The sequence below is a fragment of the Periophthalmus magnuspinnatus genome, chromosome 14, assembly GCF_009829125.3.
Source record: "Periophthalmus magnuspinnatus isolate fPerMag1 chromosome 14, fPerMag1.2.pri, whole genome shotgun sequence".
In the NCBI taxonomy this organism is placed as follows: Eukaryota; Metazoa; Chordata; class Actinopteri; order Gobiiformes; family Gobiidae; genus Periophthalmus; species Periophthalmus magnuspinnatus.
The window spans coordinates 28,505,378-28,525,342 of NC_047139.1; the positions used below are offsets into that span (position 1 = coordinate 28,505,378).

The following is a 19,965-nucleotide window of genomic DNA, read 5'->3' on the forward strand; positions in this document are numbered from 1 at the left end:
TGGACAACTGTGGAGCTGCGGTCACACCAACTCCAAACACTCACCACGGTCAGACTGACCGCTTAGAGTGGAGCCAAACTCGTCTTTCCAAATGTGCGTTATTACAATATTAATGGGACGAGAAAAATCGCGACATTTTGCGGTGGGTCCAGATATGCGCAGGATTCAGTTTGGTTAACTTTGTGCCGGGAGGACATACAGGGGACTGGATGTGGACGGGCCAGTGAGCTGCACGCGACTTTCCTTATCCAAAATCTCCCCAATGACAGCGCGGGACTGCATTATGATCATTGGACTTCTGCTCTACATCTTCTGTGAGGGTAAGATCACTAGTTCCCCTGTACAACATGAAGAAGTCAGCCTTTAGGCTCCTACTAAGACTAAAGAATGGAAACATTTACGTCTGTGTCTCTGCTGTAGGTGCAGGCAGTCGAGGAAAGTTACATAAAAAAACAAAAAAACAATTCAATTAAAAGTTAAAATTACTAAAACTACTTTTTACTAAACATAAACCTACAATAATAACGGGCCTAAGTCTTTAATGTTGAGCTGTTTAAAACCACGATGTTTTAAACCACAGTGTTATTTTAAAGCACAAAGAGCTGAAGGTGATCAGACTAGGTGATGCAGTTAATAGAAAAATCTACTCAAAAATTACAATTTACAGTGATGCAGGTATTTTTTTTATAAGTTACTTTCCACGCCTGGCAGTAAGTTATCCTATAGCCTTATAGACAGCATTTTGGACTGATAAATAGTTATAGTTTATACTTTATCGTGCTCCAAAGCTCTATAAAAATGTACATCATCTACAAGTGGTGACCTCATTGGTTATGAAAGTAGTCTGCTTATACATTTTATAATGTTGATTAGAGTAGCTAATCACATTAGGCAGCTTTTTATGAAATGAACATTACATAGACCTAATAGTAATTTCATGTAGCACATTGACATGTTTTGTTTCTCTCTCTTCACTGTAGATAAAATTGGTATCTGGAATACAAATACAGTAAGCCTATGCCAAGAAAAAAATAAATAAAATAAGTGAATTTATGGCATCCTATATTTTTGCATGAATTGTTTTTCCCGAATTTGGAATATTGACAAGCTGTAAAACAATTGTACCATTGCATTAAACACTCGGTGCACTGCAGCTCTGTTGTTTTATTCGGGTGAGCTGAGTGCACTCAGTCAGGTAGACCTGCCCATTAGAGATTAGTATCCTAAAATGATGAATGCTTTCTTGTGACCGTCAGAAGCAGCCATAGTTCATCATTCTGTGTCAAACAGCTGACAGACGCACAGGTAGAGGCACAGAATGACAACCAATCATTTTCAAGCTCTATTTCACCCAAACGCACACCATTAGGAGAGCTTATTATACTGATTGTCTTAATGCTCTGACATTACGCCTAACTGCAAAAAATTGTTGGTTTTAATCTGTTATAATCATCATTAAGAAAAGCTGGGGGTGTAATATGCAGATATGATACATTTTCTCCTATAGCTGCCCATGTAAATAGTCCGTGGACAGTGTTCTATTTGAAGCCTGTTATTTTTACCATCTAATATGTCTGACCTTGTATGAGCTGATGACTTAAACAATAACAGTGCGAGATCAGTGACTGACAGGGCTCGCCTATAATCTGTCAGCAGGGATTCTCCAGAGGTCAAAGTTCACTCACGTGTTTACATAATGCTTTTTCTTATAAATGTTGCAGCTGCTGATATTAAATGATTGCACCAAGTAGGAATAACATGGCCACCTGCCTCATATGCAGACCTTCATACAACAACCTGTGATGCACTTATACAACTTATTTTGCCTTCTTCACATTTTGCTACACATTTTAAACCAACATGTCAAGCAGTTTTTCCCAATGACACTCATACTTGGTAATTGACTAGAAGATCATTGTTCACTTACAGCTTCTTGGTGGCATAGTGGTTAGTGCACCTGACTCAAAGCAAGATTTTGTTTTCTTCTCGGATGCTCCTTTTCCCCCTGTCTCAAAAATATGTACATTATAGAACCATGACCATGCCTCTACTTAGAAGACGCTCTGAATCCTACAGGAAAAAAGAGACTAAAAAGTTCTTTTTAGAAAACTTTTGACAGACATTGGAATCTTCAACCCTCGCATCACCTTCAGCATCATTACATTTTACATATTCCAATATAGGGCTCAACGATTTGGAAAAATATCAAATAGTGATTTTTCTGACAAGCATTGGAATTTATGTTTTAATAATAAGATTTTGGTCAAAGTTCACATTTTAAACACATCTAGAAGAATTGACAAATAGAATAAAATATGAAATAACAAATGAATATAAGAATCACATTTCAGAACATGTTTGTATGGATCTAAACTACAGGGTTAGCTCTTATTATGTAGAATAAAACAGCAACCTTTGATAATTGTGACTATTTAAATAGCAGTTTTCATTAATCTTACAGCCCTATCCTCCACCCACAAACAGATGCTAGGATGAGTGCTCACTCACTGTCAGTGGTCAAAATGTTATGCTTGATTAGAGCATGTGCCCAGATAAGTTGATTACCTTGATCAACTGAAGTAGCACCAGTTGCACTCTCTATCCCACATTAATAATCCATAACAGCAGATCATAGTTGCGTTTAATAAAGCCCAACAATAGCTCCTTTCCATTGATTTATGTAGCATTAGCAATAGTGCAGTGCCTTTCAAGATCTCATGCATTATTCCTGAGATGTCTTCCCTAAGAACTTGGGTTAATTTGGCAAATAGAACAGATCTGGCGGCACACTAAAAGAATACATTTAAATTTAGATGGAAGATTTCAACTGAATATCAGTGAAAATAAAATATATTGATGTGTTATTGAAAAGTACACTCAAATCAGGGTGACATGCTACAGGGCAAATAACCAAATCATACAACATATTTGCATAATTTTGTTTTAACATAATATAAATAGCTGCCTTGTTTGTTTTCAAAAAGTATCCCTGTGATAAAGCAAACCATTATGACCAATGAAGTATGTCTGGGCGATATGACAATAAAAATATAATTGTGATCTGATCTCTGCTATTTTGTGGATATTGTCATATATTCCACATTTCTTTGTTTATAGCTACTCTTATTGACCAGCCAGCCATGCTCTGAGTGAGTGTCAGGTGGATTTACCTAATCACAAGGAAGTGTTAACTCTCAGAAGAGGCAGACAGTTATAGTTACCTCTTGAAGACAGCATAAAGCTCAAATTAAACACAATCGAAACTGTGGTCTTGAAGTATTGTCATATTACAGGCCTATTTTTGGCAGATTGCTCACCCTTAAGTTGAAGTTAATTTAACTTTTTTCAGGAACATTTTAACAAGTGAAGATTTTCATAGGAGCAGGGAAATTGGACAAGTAAGGATTTGTGTAACGAGAGCCAATTTGTGATGGCTAGCAGGACAGTTGGATCGTGACATTTCGAAAACTGCACTATAACTCTTGTATTCCATTCTTGGTCTGCAGTGGTCATTATCTATTGGAGGTGGTCCATGGAAGAATCAGCAGTGAACCGGCAACAGGTGATGCACTCAGTAGTGAGGTTCAAATATGACCGCACAAATTGATGAACTAGTGAATGTTTGGTGATACAAACATTGCAGTACACAAAACACCCCATACTTTGTTACATATGGGCTTCATTGTCTCATCTCCAGTGTGTATAGGAGGTGTGTATTAGGGGAGCACTCCTACCTCAAACTCCCAGGTTGATCTAGTCTTCCTTATCTTGCCTCCAGACCTCGCTCTTCCTCTCTCTCATTTCTGCTGAGCCATTGTCTTCATGTACTGCTCCTAATTCAGTTTCGTTTAGGACGACAGCCCACAAAGATTAAACTGGCACTCCGCCCATTAGACATTACTCCGATAAAGAAGACGTAAAATATGCCTTCTGAACATGCAATTATTTCACATATTTGAAGTTTAAAGCCTGGATGTTAATTAAAATGTCCCCATAAAATTGAAGATGATGTTTTTTTTTCTGATTGACACCTTAGTAAATGCAGCAGTCTTTTGGCTATTGTCTCAAGCAATCTTATTTTATTTTGTTCTGGCATGCGCATTGGGCTTCAGTTTTTAGCTAGGGTTTATATGCGTGTTAACAGTATTATTCAGCACATTGTTGTATGAGGTAGAAGGGGAGGCAGAACTGTGAAATATTTACTGCAGTGGTGAGAAGTAGACACCTGATGTAACTGTGTTTTACCAGGGGAGAGAAAGTAGAGCCTGGTGGAGCATGGTGTGGGTACCAGATGGATATGCACTAAGTTCTTACAGAAGATTGATTAACTGGTCTCAAACTTACAGCTTATAAAGTGCAGTGTGGGTAGAGATAGTTAAGTCAGTTGGTGAGAGAAAAAGATGCAGAGGCAGGGCTAGGTGGACCCAGATGTTTGATCACTGAGAGCAAACAGCTGCTTGGAGGAAAACCATTTCGTCACAAATGTTAAAGACAGAAGAATAGAGTCATTAAAATATCAAATGAAAAGTGTTTTGTAACTTCATGCATCTGGCCATTTGTAAGTGGAAACGACTTGCTCATTTGCAGAATTATTATTCATTATGTGCCACAGACCATTCTGGCTAAATGAGAGCTACTATTTTGTTCTTGAAAAAAGCATATCTTGTTTTTTGTAATAGATGTCATACACTGCATTTGCATTTAAACCGTTGCATATGGAGGGGACACCCTCCAGCTGCGCTCCACAATAATACAAGGACAGTCACATGTCTGGACTCTGCCATAAGAGGGTTAAGGCCAGCGCTTCGTAGTTCTGCAGCACACTGATTTTCCGCCAGGCTATCTTGCAAAATTGCTTTTAAAGAAATTTGAGACAGTTTTGAGCTACAGTGTTTGCCACACCTGCAGAACAGAAATTCTCTGGGCGCCTATTGTAGTCAGCGTTATAGGCTCCAGGAAAATCACTGGTTTGGCTGAAACATTGTATGATAAAGAGGGAGGAAAGTCAGGAACCTACAAAAGATTTTATGGTTTGCTCTGGCTCACCTTATGAGATCCAGCAACTGTGTCCTTTCTGAAAATATGTCTGTAGTCTCTTGTCAGTCTGAGTAAGAACCCAACACCAACCACAGGCCATGGATGGGTATCCCGCATTCACAGTGGCTACACAGCATTATTTGAGAAATAGAAATACATATAAAGGATCAGTGCTTACATGGCTTATGTGGCCTGGAGCAATGGGTCTAAAAATTCTTCCTCTGCATTATCACAGTGATACTGAGCCTGCTGCTTCTTATGTAAAATGTTAATGATCGTGGGACTTACTGCTGATTGGATGAAAGTTAAAATGCTGAGTGTACAAGAAGGACTTCAGTGACATTGACTAAATGGATCTTTCTTGGACACATCTCTTTTGCCTTTTTACCCTTAAATAAGAACAATCATTCATCCATCCATTTTCTTCCGATTATCCGGGGCCGAGTCCTGGGGACAGCAGCCTAAACAGGGACTCCCAAACTTCCCTCACCCCAGACACATCCTACAGCTCCTACAATGAGCTCCTAAGGCGTTCCTAGACCAGCCGAGAGACTTAGTCCCTCCAGTGTGTCCTGGGTGTTCCCTGGGGCTTCCTCCAGGTGCGACACGCCCACCTCCCCAGGGAGGCGTCCAGGGGGCATTCTGAATAGATGCCTGAGCCACCTCAGCTGGCTCCTCTCAACGTGGAAGAGCAGCGGCTCTACTCTGAGCTCCTCCCCTGTGACTGAGCGCCTCATCCTATCTCTCAGGGAGCACACAGCCAAAAAACATTTAAACAGTCAAAATGGTTGATCTTGATTTGAAACAATCACGTGAGCTGAGCATCTGTTTTGTATGGCTTTTTATATTTTTGAATGTAGTTTGAAGAGTTCAACCAGTCCCTGTGCTGGGTTTACTAAACCACGCTCCTTTGGGCTTCTTAAACCACGCTTCACTCTGGGGGCATAAGATACAACTTAATTTCCATTTAGAAATGAGTAGACAAAAAGTGTAATAGACTCGTAATTTCAACTTTATTAGACTGTGGTGTTGCTGAAAACAAAGAATAGATTGGATTATTATTGAGCAGATTGGCAGCTCATGTTGGATGAATTCATAGAGGCCAGGTAGATATGATTGGGACATTTCTGAAAAAAAGAAAGACTGGTAGAAGGATGCTGAGTCCAGAGCCAAAGAGGAGTGCACCAAAGACCAAAGAAAGAGAGAAAGAAGCCATTAGTTGGAGAGAGGGGGTGGTCAAGGATAGAGTTGGATTGTATCAAAACTAGATAGTCATTTGAACATATAGACAGGGAGAGAAAATAACAAAATTTGACTATTCCTGAACAATACAATCCTTTCCTTATATAGTATAGAAAACAACTTTGAAGTTTCAATATTGTGACAGCCCTGTTCTGTGTAACATAATCAAATCCGAGAAAACTCTGTAAAAAGTACTATTATTACTACAACAACTACTACTTCTACTATTACTATTAGAACTATGGCTTATTCGTCATTTATTGCAGACCTGATCTAAAGAGTGTAAGTTTGGCTCTTCAACCCTAATATACCTGCATGCTTGTGACATTGACTCATGTACTTAAAAAGAAATCTTGTAATATATGGTGCTTTAGAGGAAGGCAAATGTAAAAAAAACAAAAATCCTGTCACTGTGAAGAAGGGTCATTGCAGCCCTGATTTACAAGATGAAACTCAAACAAACCGCGAGTCATCATGGGACATTGTGATTTATGTCCTGCTGCCATTTTGAAACAGAAGAATGGGTTCAGAGATGGGCAGTGACACTTTGCTTCGGCACTTTCACTTTCTCTGTCATTTCCTTGTGGGGTCTGTGACTTCCTCTCCTTCTGTGCTCATCCCTCTGAATGTATTTCACATATCGGGCTTACACCACTCTGCCATTACAAATGTCCTCTCAACTCAAATGACTGGCCAACAGGCTGCATGCTCTGCTGCCCCACTCCTGTGTAACGGAGAGGGAAATAAAATCCACCAGACCCTTCCACTCTGAGCGCTTGTACCAGTCTATGTGCTATTACCACCAGGCCTGTTGATAGAAATTTGAGGCCAAGGGCAGAAACCTGACATGGGCCCCCTGTGATATAAATGTACTACTCCCATAATTATCACACTTATATAGAGAACACCATACTCAATCTGCAGCACTGAATAATGCATTAATCAGACCAGTGTTAAATCCATAAGGTGAAATATAGTATTACTACTACTGGTAGTGCTGGTAACACTTTGCAGTACTGTCCACTCTTCTGAGCCACTGCACCAAATAAAGCATTAACAAGTACAATGTTTCTGCGATTATGTATTATTGAAAAAAGAATAAACACAATAGTGTAATATCCAAGCAATTATCCCACTGGTATAATTGATTTTTTTTCTGTTTAACAGTGCAACAATAAACACTTTTTCCAACTTGGGCTTATAATGTTGGTGTTTTAAATAGTACTTGTGTATGGTAATATGAAGTCCTTACACTATAAAATGTATGTCCTATTTTTATTCAAGCTGCACCCAAGTGTTTTGGCATTTACAAAAAAAAAAATCACTACCATCCATGATACTGCATGAGGATGAAGTAATAATAGTAGTGCGGTCAGTGTATGTAAGTATTTGAGTATATGGCATACACTGCATACAGAGGCGGAGCTGGCACTTTTCCTGCGGTGTCGCTGGAGCGTAGCCTGCGTTCATCGCAGGCTCGTGCCAGAGCAGACGTGGACCTCATGTGGTGTCTGAAATTGCGAAACATGCTGCAGCAGAATTTGATTTTAGGCTTTGCTTTTGACGCCAGTCAGCAGGAGCTTAATCGAAGAGCGGCCAATCAAACACAAAAGTATGTGTGTTTGAATATAATCTCTTTTATGTGGATTATCAGCATTGTTACAGTGAACTATCAAGTACAGGCAGACACACCCACAGGACAAAGGCTAGAGGAGGTACATGGAGATTAACTGGACTTACATGACTACTCTGTTGTCACTACTACGAATGAATAATTCTCTCTATATGACATATCTATAGAAATATGTGCACAAAATACAAAATCAGCCATTTTCTCACCAGGCTGAAATCACAGTCTCAAGTGTAATTTGTGGGGACAATTGTGTCACATTTGAAAATTAATTTTCTGATGATAAAAAATGTATTTTTGCAAAAGGCCATTGATTTCTCTCTCGGGCCTGCCAGCATTGTGCATCTCAACAGTAATAATGAGGATGAAAAATGTGTTGTGGTCCCTGCTTCATCCTATTCTCCACAAAATGCTGCCAATCATACTCCATTCTCTGTATTTTTAAAACTGCTCACTGAACAGGCCACCTGGTGAAAGACTGTAAGGGACAGTTTTTTATCTGGTGAATGTACTACCATTGATTTAGGTGAATAAATAAGTTAAACCACACTTAGGCAAATTTACTACCTAATGTAAATATTAAGATCAATTAAACATATGTGCACTTAATACATTATGATTTTTAAGATAGTTAAAAATACTATATTTTTATGTTGCTACTGCAGAATAGAGTAGGCCTATAATTGTTGCTGATTATATAGCACTTGGCATGGTGCACAACTGTATTCAGTTTTATGGGTTGAGCTTGTACAGTGGAGGCTCCAGATCAGGGCCACAGGCCAGAGCATTTTCAATTCAGGCAGTTCTGAGTCTCTACTGAAATATTCAACACAAAAGAATAGAGAGACATCATTGAAAAAGAAACCTAGACGTCCTTTTTTTTGTTGGTCCAGCCCAGCACCTATAGACAGTGGAGCTCCTTTTGTTCCCCTCTGACCATGTCCTCCTCTGATCATGTGACCTCCTCCATGTGACCTCTGACCATGTGACTTACTCTGATCATGTGACCTCATCCTGTGATCATGTGACCTCATTCTCTAATCATGTAACCTCCTCGTCTGATCATGTGACCTCGTCCTCTGATCATGTAACCTCTTCTGACCACATGACTTTCTCTGATCTTGTTAACTCCTCCATGTGACTTCCTCAGATCATTTGACCTCGTCCTCTCATCATGGGACCTCGTCCTCCGATCATGACAACTCCTGCGACCATGTGACCTCCTCTGATCATATGACCTTGTCCTCTGATCATGTGACCTCTTCTGATCATGTGATCTCGTCCTCTGATCTTGAGACCTCCTCTAACCATGTGACCTCCTCCATACAGGTGGCGCTCTGGTGTCAGCCTCTCTGGACTGTGTGTTGGCAGAGCAGGGCTGTGCACAGGACGCGTCCTGTATGGGACAGTACCGGCTGCTGGAGTACTGCGCAGCTGAGGAGGCCGTATCTCCTCTCGGGTCAGACGCGCGCCTTGAGTGCCTGGAGGCCCAGCATGCTTTGCAGTACTATCGCCCCCTACAGGTGTGCAAGTGTCAACGTGGCTCTAGGCGAGAGGAGCACTGCTTGAAGGTCTACTGGACGGTCCGGTTTGCAGGTGCAAACAGTCTCTAATTTGGGCCACAGAGATTTTCAGCCACATGATTTTAAATGGAGTGTTTCTTGTTTCAGCATATGAAGAGTATGACATATCTCCTTATGAAGAACTGAAGATCAACCTGGTGAGAAACATTGAGATGTCTCAAATGGCCTCTATAATGTCAGGTACAGCTGCTCTCACACAGTTCTCCCACTCACATGAATGATTTCTGACCCTGATGTTTCTCCACAGCCTCCTCTCTGTCAGTGGATGGACAGAACCAGTGTCTGAAGGCAGCGCAGGACTGTGGGCTGTATGAGAAGTGTGGCTCTCTGCGCTCAGAGTATGTGGTGGCCTGCACCAAGAGAGCAGGCCAGTCCGATAGCAGCTGTAACCGACAGAAGTGCCACAAAGCCCTGCGCCGCTTCCTGGAGCGTGTCCCGGAGGAATACAGCTTCGCTCTGCTTTTTTGCCCCTGCTCGGACACTCTGTGCGGCGAGCGGCGACGCAAAACCATCGTCCCCTCATGCTCTTATGAGGAGACAGTGAGAGGAGAGGAGAGAGTGGGCAAACCCAACTGTCTGAGCCTGCACACATATTGCACCAAAGACGAGCTGTGCAGGTAGGCCTCAAGACCTTTATGCACCACATGGATCCCCAAGAACTAGGCATTCAGCTTTAGCTCCTTACATTAGTTTTGTTCTTAAAATCTTCAGAAGGAATAAAGAAGCGTATCAGCTCTCAGTAAATAATAGTTACAAGTAAATGCAAATCAACCGCAAAAGCAAATCTTCAAAAACTTATTCATATATAGCTCGCTAGGAGTTTGAAAACTTTGTTGAAAGCCAGTATTTCAATGTAAAAGATAAAAGATGTGTTTACAAACATACAGAAAGTCAGTTTTTAACTAAATGCCTGTAATTGTCAATGTTTGTTTCAGAGATCTTAAGTGTAAGTGTATACTGGTGTATACAGAAACACAGTCAGTGTTGCACTTTAGTGTATGTGTGTGTGTGTGTGTGTGTGGGGGGGGGGGGGGGGGGGGGGGTGTTTGTGTGTGTTTTTGACTCAGTGGAAATCTCACAATGAAAAAGAAACTTTCTTTGTGACGCATTCAAATCATTGCCTTTCATGATAGTTTGTTTTTTATTTTTTAGATCACGTTTTGCAGATTTCCAGCAAAACTGCCAGCCCTCATCCCAGTCTCCCTCTGGATGTGTCCGCGAGAGCAGAGCCATGTGCCTCAAGGCCTACGCTGGACTCATTGGTGAGTTTCAAAAGTGAAAATACAACAAATCTGTGAAGAAACTTTTTCATAGCTTGGATTTGATCGTGCCAATATTTCTGTTGACTTTAATAAACGCTGAGTTGGCTAGTCTCAGATTCAGTTGCCTCCACTTTTAAAACTCGATTTGCCATTTCCAGCAAATGACCCGGAAGTCATGATTTCTTTTGTTTTCACATTACTTCAAAAACTGTAATATTGTGCACCTGCAATTATTAATATCAAGAGCCTGACGAGTGGACACAGTGCCTCCCTGGGGATCTAATATTGTTGTATCTTATCTCTGCGCAGGTGTGAGTTGGAAATGAAAAATTGTGGCACCTGAAAAAATTACGTTAACGTTTCTATAGTAGCCCCTGTAATATCTAGTGCTTTTGGTTTTGCTTATGTCTAGGTACTATTATGACTCCAAACTATGTGAGCAACAGCAGTACAGAGGTGTCCCAGTGGTGCACGTGTGAGGGCAGTGGGAATGAGTGGCAGGCCTGTCAGCGCATCCTCACCCTCTTCTCCTCCAACATCTGTCTACGTAAGTACACAAAATACATGGGACACATACTGGACTGACCAATATAATGCACAAGGGTCAAGAACAGGTCTGAAAATTAGAAGCCCAATCAGACAACGATAAAAGCTATAACAAAAGTGAGGACTATAGAAGAGATTAGCAGCTGTCATACCTGACATCTGGCATTGCAGTGCTATGAGCTGCACACCTCCGTTTAACTTTCTGAAGAAGGTCATCACCTACTTGTCTTCATGGTGATATCATTGTATTGGAATGTTTCCAATTAAATTTTTCTATCTCCATGGAGACAAACAGGTGATGCCACCAGACCAAGTTAGAAGTCAGATCTGTTGAGAGGTGAGGTTGCAAGTGTGCATTTGTGTCTGTGTCAGTCCCAGACCAGACAATATGTGTGAAGGCTCCATCCAACAGGAAACTCAGTGTTGTTCTACCTGTAAAAGCTCATTATCTCATGGGTGTGAAACAAAAGTCACTCTACTTTAAATGTATGTAGCTTCATCATTCTGGTATAACTACTTTGAGATGCTTGGGGAACGAAGGGAAACCAAGGACCGGGGGACGGAGTAGAAGAGACTTGGGACACCGAAACGCTACCAGTCTGTGGCCTGGGCCCTGTCCTGTCTGTATCTGCTGTAACAAATAATAAACCTTTTTCTGTATTCCAAAACTCACCGGGCTTCGCAAATGGATTACTTTTCACCTAGAATTGTAATTTTTCCACAACACCACCTACAATTGAAAAATATTGTGAAGCATGCTTGGAAAAGAAATAACATCTCCATGGAGATCAGCAGATTGCAGAGCCCCCACTAAGTTACATAGGGCAACTTTAAATATAAATGTATTTCTTCATTCACTCACGCATTTATCTGATTAAAATCGATATGTAAGTATTACATAGTAATTTGCTGATGTAACTGATACATTCCATGTGAAAGTACAGAGCCACTTATAGTTTAGACGCAAAACATTTAAACTAAAAGATTAAACTAAGAAAACCATATTGATTAAAACTTACAGCTTTGCTCACCCAGACATGAGAATCAGCTGAGACAGTGCCAAAGCCCTGATCATTTCCATGCATCCACAGTAATTGGAGTGGCAGACTTGGTGTCCCCGTGTGACAGTGACGAGGGAAGCGCTACCTTTCTGCTGTCATGCCATCAGTGTGAGACTAAACTGATCTGCTCTGAGTGTTTTATAATATGCATTAATACAGAATTCAAATGATGCAGACTATAATTAATAGAAAGTGCAAATCAGTGGACCGTTTATATTTTTTTCTGAATAAATAAATCAGAGATATTCCATCTTGTGTTTGGCCCAGTGCCAGTTGTGATTACGCCTTTCCAAGTCTCCAGAGTCGATAAATCCTTCATCTGAATCTGATAAACAGAAAATGACTTCATGTTGAGCTATGGCCAAAAAAGTAGCACAGCATTTAGAGATATACAAACAACTGAATGTGTATCAGGAAAAACAATTTAGTAATGGATTTTAAAGCAATGATGAATGAAAGAGACAGAAATGGGTTTGTTGTATCTGAAACGAGTATCAAGTTATATCAGTTTCATTTTCTGTAAAGTAGTTGCTGAGCGTGAGATAACTTAATGATTAACCACTTTCTTCATCTAAATCTGGTAAACATCTCTCTTATAATTTGACTGTTCTAATTATTTTATTCAAATCTGTACCTAAATGACCAGATACTTATACCTATGTTTTTATAATGTCAAGAGGTAAACTGACTCAATAGTTGCCCACAATAAAAAAGTGCTTTCAGTACCCATACTACTGTAAAAATCGTTGTCTGTAATTTGTATTACATGTTTGTCTCCTGAAGTGTACTTTGCATTTATTACGCATCTTGCATATTGTTTACTACGCAAAACAATGCTATACAACAATTGACCACCCACTGTCACTTGTTTTCAGACATTCATCTCTAAACCATCACTTCTGATATTTGCTGTAATGCCTTGAGGATAAATAATAACTTAATGAGCGTGACCCCTGCTGCTTGTGTTTCAGGGAGCGCCATCAGCTCTATGGGGGTCTCAGCCGTCCCCCCTCCTCCCCCCTCTGAGGAGAACACGGCAGCACCTGCCCCTCTTCCCTCTGAGCACGTACACCCAGAGAGACTCCACATCAGCCACAACACCGTCCCAGAATCCAACAGTGTAAGTGCCCTCTGTCACCCCCAGGTCTGCTCCTGTTCTCATTGTGCTGGAAGATAAGCAGGAGGTGTTTTTTTCTGTAGAGTAATGTGCTACAGCAGCATTCATGTTTGCACCCCCTGTGGCTTAGAATATCTTAAATCCTCTTTATTTCCTCACCTGTGTGTTATTATGCTGTCACTTTAACAGCACTAGGGCTTTTATGTGATATATTCAGTAGTTTATTTAAAAAGGACAGGGTTTGAAGGGACAATATGCAGGGTATTAACAGGTGAAAAGTAAATATAAACTTACTGTTTATAAAAATGGTTTATAAAAGGACTGTAATGCACGGCATTGACACACAGGTTTTAACCAAAAAGAGTTTTTCACTCAGACCAGGGTCTCATTTATAAATGTTAGATAAGTGACTTTCCATATTAAGTTGTCATCTACAAAAAGACAAGTTGATGTGGAAATTTGCAGTCCAGTCTAAAAACTCTGACCGTTTGTTGTTATGGTGTTCAGAGATGAGGCAAGGTGATGTGTGCTTAGAGAGATGAGAAGTAAGAAAGTCTGAGGAAGATTGTGAAGGTTTGTCTGTATGTATGTACACATTTAGAAAGAATTACATGTACAATTGTATAAATGAGACCCAGGTTCAGTATCTTTGAGCAATTAATGTTTTGCATAAGCCTTCAGTTGCCAGACTGAAGAAACTAACTTACTTTTGTTCGTAACTAAATCCATGTTACCTGCTGAATACCTCATTTGACGTTTGACCTTATTTGTGAGTTGATCTACAGTTGTCATAATGTCATAAAGATTCAGACTCAGGGTAAAAAGTTGGACAGAGTTTATTTACAAACATAGAAATATAAATGTAGATTGACGGAGCAGACAGCAGAGAGTGGGATCATAGGCTGACGTCTGAGGCTGGGGTGTTCACAGCGGCTGTGGAGAGCTGGGTCAGTGTCGGTGGTGGAGGTGCAGGGTAGTTCCAGGGAGCGGGATCACGGGGGATACGCAGACGATCTGGCGACATGTGTTGGATCCTCGGTCCCTCTGTGCTCCACAGGTGCAGGCTGATCGCTCATGGGCTGCAGGTGTGTAGTGGGTGGTGCCAGAGTCTCCACCCAGCTCCAGGCTCAGAATGGAGGGGAAAAGACAGCACAGAAACACAGGGACAGACTGGGATCTTAACAGTATTCTATACCAGTACAGGACATTATTCTATAGTAAGTAGGGGTGGGCCACATTGAGATTTCTGTGGATAATTCCAATCACAGTATCTTGTGACATCAGTAATGTGCTAAAATGTGCCTTAAATGCTCAAGTATGGCACAAAACATGAATGGACTATACAATAAACCACAAACATTAAGTAAATATCACTTCATGCTTGTATTTTGGAAGTAGACACAGGTTACAATATCTTAAATTTGTGAAGAAAAACGTTTGGTGGTCATTACTGGCAAAGGAAACAGCCCATCCTATAACACCACAGCTGGGCCGTGAGTGCAATGTGGTGACAGCTGCTTCCTGCGGCTCAGTGCTACTGTAGTATTGTTAGGCTGCAGTTCTTTCTGTCCACAGTACAGCCACATAAGCCACTAGAAATCAGTCTGGGTGTTCACTGAAATGATCAGATAATAAAGGCCATTCATGATTGACACTCGCCTGTGTACTCACGTTGTTTGTATTTTCAGCGGACATCACAAACTGACCAGGGAAGAAAACTGGCTTCAAGTCAAGAAAGTGTCCAATATATTTTATTGTGTTCTGGGGCAGATGCCAATATCTAGTTATTGTTGTGCATGCCTTTTTTCAGGTCAAAGAACAAGAGCAGTTTAAAAGTCTAAGAGATGAGTAGGGTCACATTAAAAGACAGATCATCGCTGACAGCTTCATTTCTACTGTTGCTCCAATTTTATGGAATTGCATTATGGATAACTGCTGATTCAAATCCGCTGGAGCATTTAATTATGACTGACCAATGCAAAACAAGAGCAGGGCTTTGATTTGCTGTTATAAATGTAATACTCGATGGCTGCACAAGTCTACACATTATGCAGAGATGAGGCTGTTTTGGATTATCCTGTCAATTTCAAATGGAGGTGTAAAATTATTGCTATATTGCAATTTTAAAAGTTTCCCAAATAAGAACATGGGCTATTTTAATGAAATTGCTCTGCCTAGTGGTGTGGTCCTATACCTTTTATTGATCATTTGGAATACAACAGTAATGACTGCACTTATGTACTCAGACTAAAAGTACAGGGTGTCCATAAAGTCTCTTTACAATTCAAAAATGTTATTACAAAGGCAAGTGATAAATTATATTAATTACATTTGTTCTTTTGTACTCAGTGGTTATAAAAGTTTGTAATCACATTGGGGTCTGCATGTTTGTGAGTTTCTCAACCAAAAATTTCCAGACTGCTGAATTGGAACGGCCAAGTCTGTGGCCACCACGTTCAAGAGATATCACACCTCTGGATTTCTTTCTATGGGGCTATGTTAAAGATTTTGTGTTTCAAAAAAAGACATTACTGAACTAAAGCTAACAATACAGATGCAATTGCAACCACTGATGAGGCTACGCTACAGCAAACATGGCAAGAAATGGAGGTCTTGATGTACTTCGTGTGACTAATGGAGCCCATATAGAGATGTATTAAATGAAGCCACTGATTACAATAGAACAAGTCTGATTAATCTTATCAATTGCCTTTGTAATAATTTTTTATTGTAAAAAGACTTTATGGACCCCCTGTATATTTCTATAACACTTCCAGTTTCCAGAGTATTGTAAATACAAATAAATATTGCAATGAAATTATACCATATTTGAATCTCATGATGTCTCCGATTTTAAAATTGCATATAATCCTGGCAGATTTATAGTCAAACAGACAGACAGTCCTGTACTTTTTTATTTAGGCTTTAGAATACAGACTAAATTTAAATGATTTATTTCTTCTTCCTGTGATCATAATAATTTATTATCACATATTATTATATTGTGACCTCAAGATATTGAGCTAATTGATAACTGATTATTCAGTTATCAATTAGCTCAATATCTTGACGTACCTTCTTCTGACAGAGTGTTGTCTTGCAGCCAGTATAGTCATTTGTGGATGCCATTGTAAGTAGGTCGCCTATGTAATTCACTTCTACTGACTGATATATACATTTCACATAGTAATTGTTGCTATGGTATGGAAAAGAGCTGTTTCTGCCACAGCTCCTCTGAGTCCCTATGCACAAAGAGAATACAAAAGCAGCTTTACTTTAATGCAATTCAAAACGGGTGGACAACAAAATAAGCTGATTCAGGACTTCTGCCTTTACCATTATAAAGCATTAGACTTCCATGAGTTATATCTGTTTTTAGGACCTGGTTGATTATTTCCCTGCCTTGTCTGAGAGCCCTTTTCTCCACAGCCACCAGTACTGGGTCAATCTGTGACCACATTCACGTAATATATCCTTTGTACAGAAGAATTAGCTTTAGTTGGTGTTTTAATGTAGTTAAACGTTTCCTTCTCTTCGCTCCACACTCCACTTCTTTGGCTAATTGGAAATAAAGTCACTGTGCTCTTTTTATTTCAGATGGACGATAGTGAGGAAGAGGAGGCAGAGCAAGAGCAAAGAAGTAAGGATTTCAACGTGATCCCTCCATATTCAGAGAAGGACTCCAACATGGACTCTGGAGCAAAGGGCAGCCAGCACGGAGCAGCTGAGCGCCCTCTGCCCATACTGCTGCTGCTGATGCTGCCACTGTGCGGGCTGCACTGGGACTGCTGATGCTTTTCAAGAGTCCTAACCACCAATGGAATAGATCACTTCTATTTAACTGTGTTGTGTTAAACTGTGCAGCTTCATTCCGTACATGCCACTGTATCATAATGATATCATAGTTTCCATTGGGAGGCTGCATAGTGTTTGGAGGCTATGCACTTTCCAATGCAACCGTCACCAACTGTCAAGACTTGAACTGGCACAAAGTGCGACTGAATTATTATCATAATCATATGTACATATGCATTTAGTATAGATAGACTGATGCCGTGGTGTAGTGGCAGGTGTACTGACACACTAATGTCAATGCCAGAGGAGGCACAATAGGTGAGCTGTTGCTCAAGGACAAAGACACATCTGCAGAATGAAATGGAAGGAGGAAGGATTTGACCAACAACTTTACATTATGTGGGCATTTACCGCAGTCTCAAAAACATGGAGGTGCCAAACGCTGGTACAGCTGAAAGCATCTGAAGTAAAAGTGCTGAAAGGACCATAGTGGCTCTAGTCTGCGTTGTCCCCATTTTAACAAGAGCACATGGCCTAGAGCCACACTTATGTGAACATGCTTAAAAAACAAGTTTGCTGCAGCTGGCTTGAGTGTGCACTTTTGATTTCTACATGACTCATGTCCCATCCGCCATTCTGTCGGCCCTTTGGCTCTTCCTCTCATCTCAAACTCTATGGTCGAGCAAGATAATCCACTTTACAACACTCTCATCAGAACACCACTTAACCTTCTTTGTGGCAGTTATAGAAGTTTGTTGTAGAAAAGTGATAAGTCAGGAAGAAGCAACAACAGTTTAGACTGATTGAGCATAGTTAACAGTAGCCACTTTTGTTAACCCACAATTCGACTATAGGCCAAAGTAATAGCAAACAACAAAATTCTTTTGTGTGAGTTATGTGTAGAAACGCAACATAAGCAATTACTGCACTGTACCGATTGTGAGTCTAGGAAGTCTAGTAAGTCTAGGAAAAGGCTCAGGGGAGCAAATAGCCAATTTACTGTTGTCAGCCCCTTTCACGATGTATCCGCTACAAGATGTGTTTTTAGTGCTGCTTCCATATCACAGAGAGAGAGATGCAGCAATACACAGGCGGACAGTAGCGTCTGTGGCACCACCACCTTTCTCTCTTTGTCCCTCGCTTTATCACCCTCTTTCTCTTAGCTTTAAATATATTTTGCTGATGTTAATAGTTTTTCTCTCATAGCTCGTTTTGGGGTGAAATTGCTCAGCTGCAGGGAAGTACTGTAGGTAATACACGGGAAGTTTGTTAAAGAGACAAATTATGCTCATTTTAAAACACTGGAGATGTTCCAAATGTTGCAATTCAAGTAGAAATGCAAGTATATACAAGTCAGCAATCCACTATATGTCCAAGTAACACATCCACAATATGGACATCTTATCACTCTGTTTTCTACTACAATGATAAAGAGGCACTGTTCATCATTCTCTGTAACTGTGAAAATAAAAAATAAATGAATAAAGCATTACTAAAATAAATATAGAATCAAAAATATTGTATAAACATGGTCCATAAACATGTTTTAAAATGCATAATGCTTTAAATTAAACATTTGCTCCAAACTCCCTTTGAGCCCTGCCATTGCTGAATACAGTCATTATAATCATAGACAGATGAACTGTTTTGCTGACCTCATGGCACTTTGTTATACTTCAGTAAGAAGGAGTTTCACTGATTATGTCAATGGCAAGAGTTATTACTGTGTCCAGTGTTTTGGCCTAAAAGAGTGTGTAATCCACATGTTTATAATTGTAAACTTTGTAAAATACATCATCTGTGTTTATGAGCACTTGTAATCCAAATATGTATTTCACAAATGTGAATACATTTTACATTAAAATGAATGACAGGGAGACCATGTAAAGATCTTTGTAAAGACATGCCACATACTGCAAATAGTTCACAATATGGTCGTAAGTGTGTGACATAAAACAATGTACCTGTTGAAACAATAAAAAACACAATTCAATGTCCTTCAAAAAAAAGTCCATGACAGTGTTGCATTTTGTTTTACTTTTACTGTTTGAATTCACACTGGTTTCATTTTTTCCCTTAATCTTTTTACACTAACTAAAATATTCTTAAGTCACATCTACTTAAGATGAAATATCATTTTGAACAATGCACCAGAAATAAGACAAATTGTGCTTTAAACAATACCTCATGGATGAAGAGTTGTCTTAATACGTTTAATGACAAAGGCAGAAGGAAATGGTCATGTGATTTTAAGTGCAAACTGGAGCTCATCTAATTTTCTGGCTTTTAGTTTCAGGCTCAAGTGGACAGCTTTGATATATTTAGTTTAACACAAATGGGCTCTAATTAAATTGGCACGAGCTAAAATAAGAATGTGAGTTTGGTGGCAGGTTGCCACTCTGCTGAGCCAAGCCTAGGAGTTTGTACTATATAGTGATTAGCACATACTCTCCATTAAAGGCGCATTATGTAACTTTTCTGGCAGTGAATCTGCTTACTTGTCTCTACAGAGATGTTAATAATTCATGCAAACATTTAGTGCCATCAGGCCCAGTTACAGGTCAAATCTATTGAGAGCCATGTCTGCTTACAGGATAAATGCATGTTTTTTCAGTTTTTTGCAAAAAAAAAAAAAAAAAAAAAAAAAAAAAAAAACTTGCCATACTGAACATTCCAGACAAAGAAATAACAT

At 39.9% G+C, this 19,965-nt stretch overlaps 1 protein-coding gene across 1 annotated transcript; it reads left to right on the top strand.

Annotated features, from left to right (window-relative positions):
- Positions 1 to 7: 7 nt before the first annotated feature.
- LOC117381458 (GDNF family receptor alpha-4-like) lies at positions 8 to 19,268 on the top strand. Its single transcript, XM_033978433.2, has 8 exons — positions 8 to 320; positions 9,239 to 9,505; positions 9,580 to 9,672; positions 9,740 to 10,109; positions 10,645 to 10,754; positions 11,167 to 11,301; positions 13,333 to 13,481; positions 17,076 to 19,268. Exons 1-8 carry the CDS (start codon positions 263 to 265, stop codon positions 17,268 to 17,270), a joined length of 1,377 nt encoding a protein of 458 aa, XP_033834324.1. The 5' UTR covers positions 8 to 262; the 3' UTR covers positions 17,271 to 19,268.
- The last annotated feature ends 697 nt before the right edge of the window (positions 19,269 to 19,965 follow it).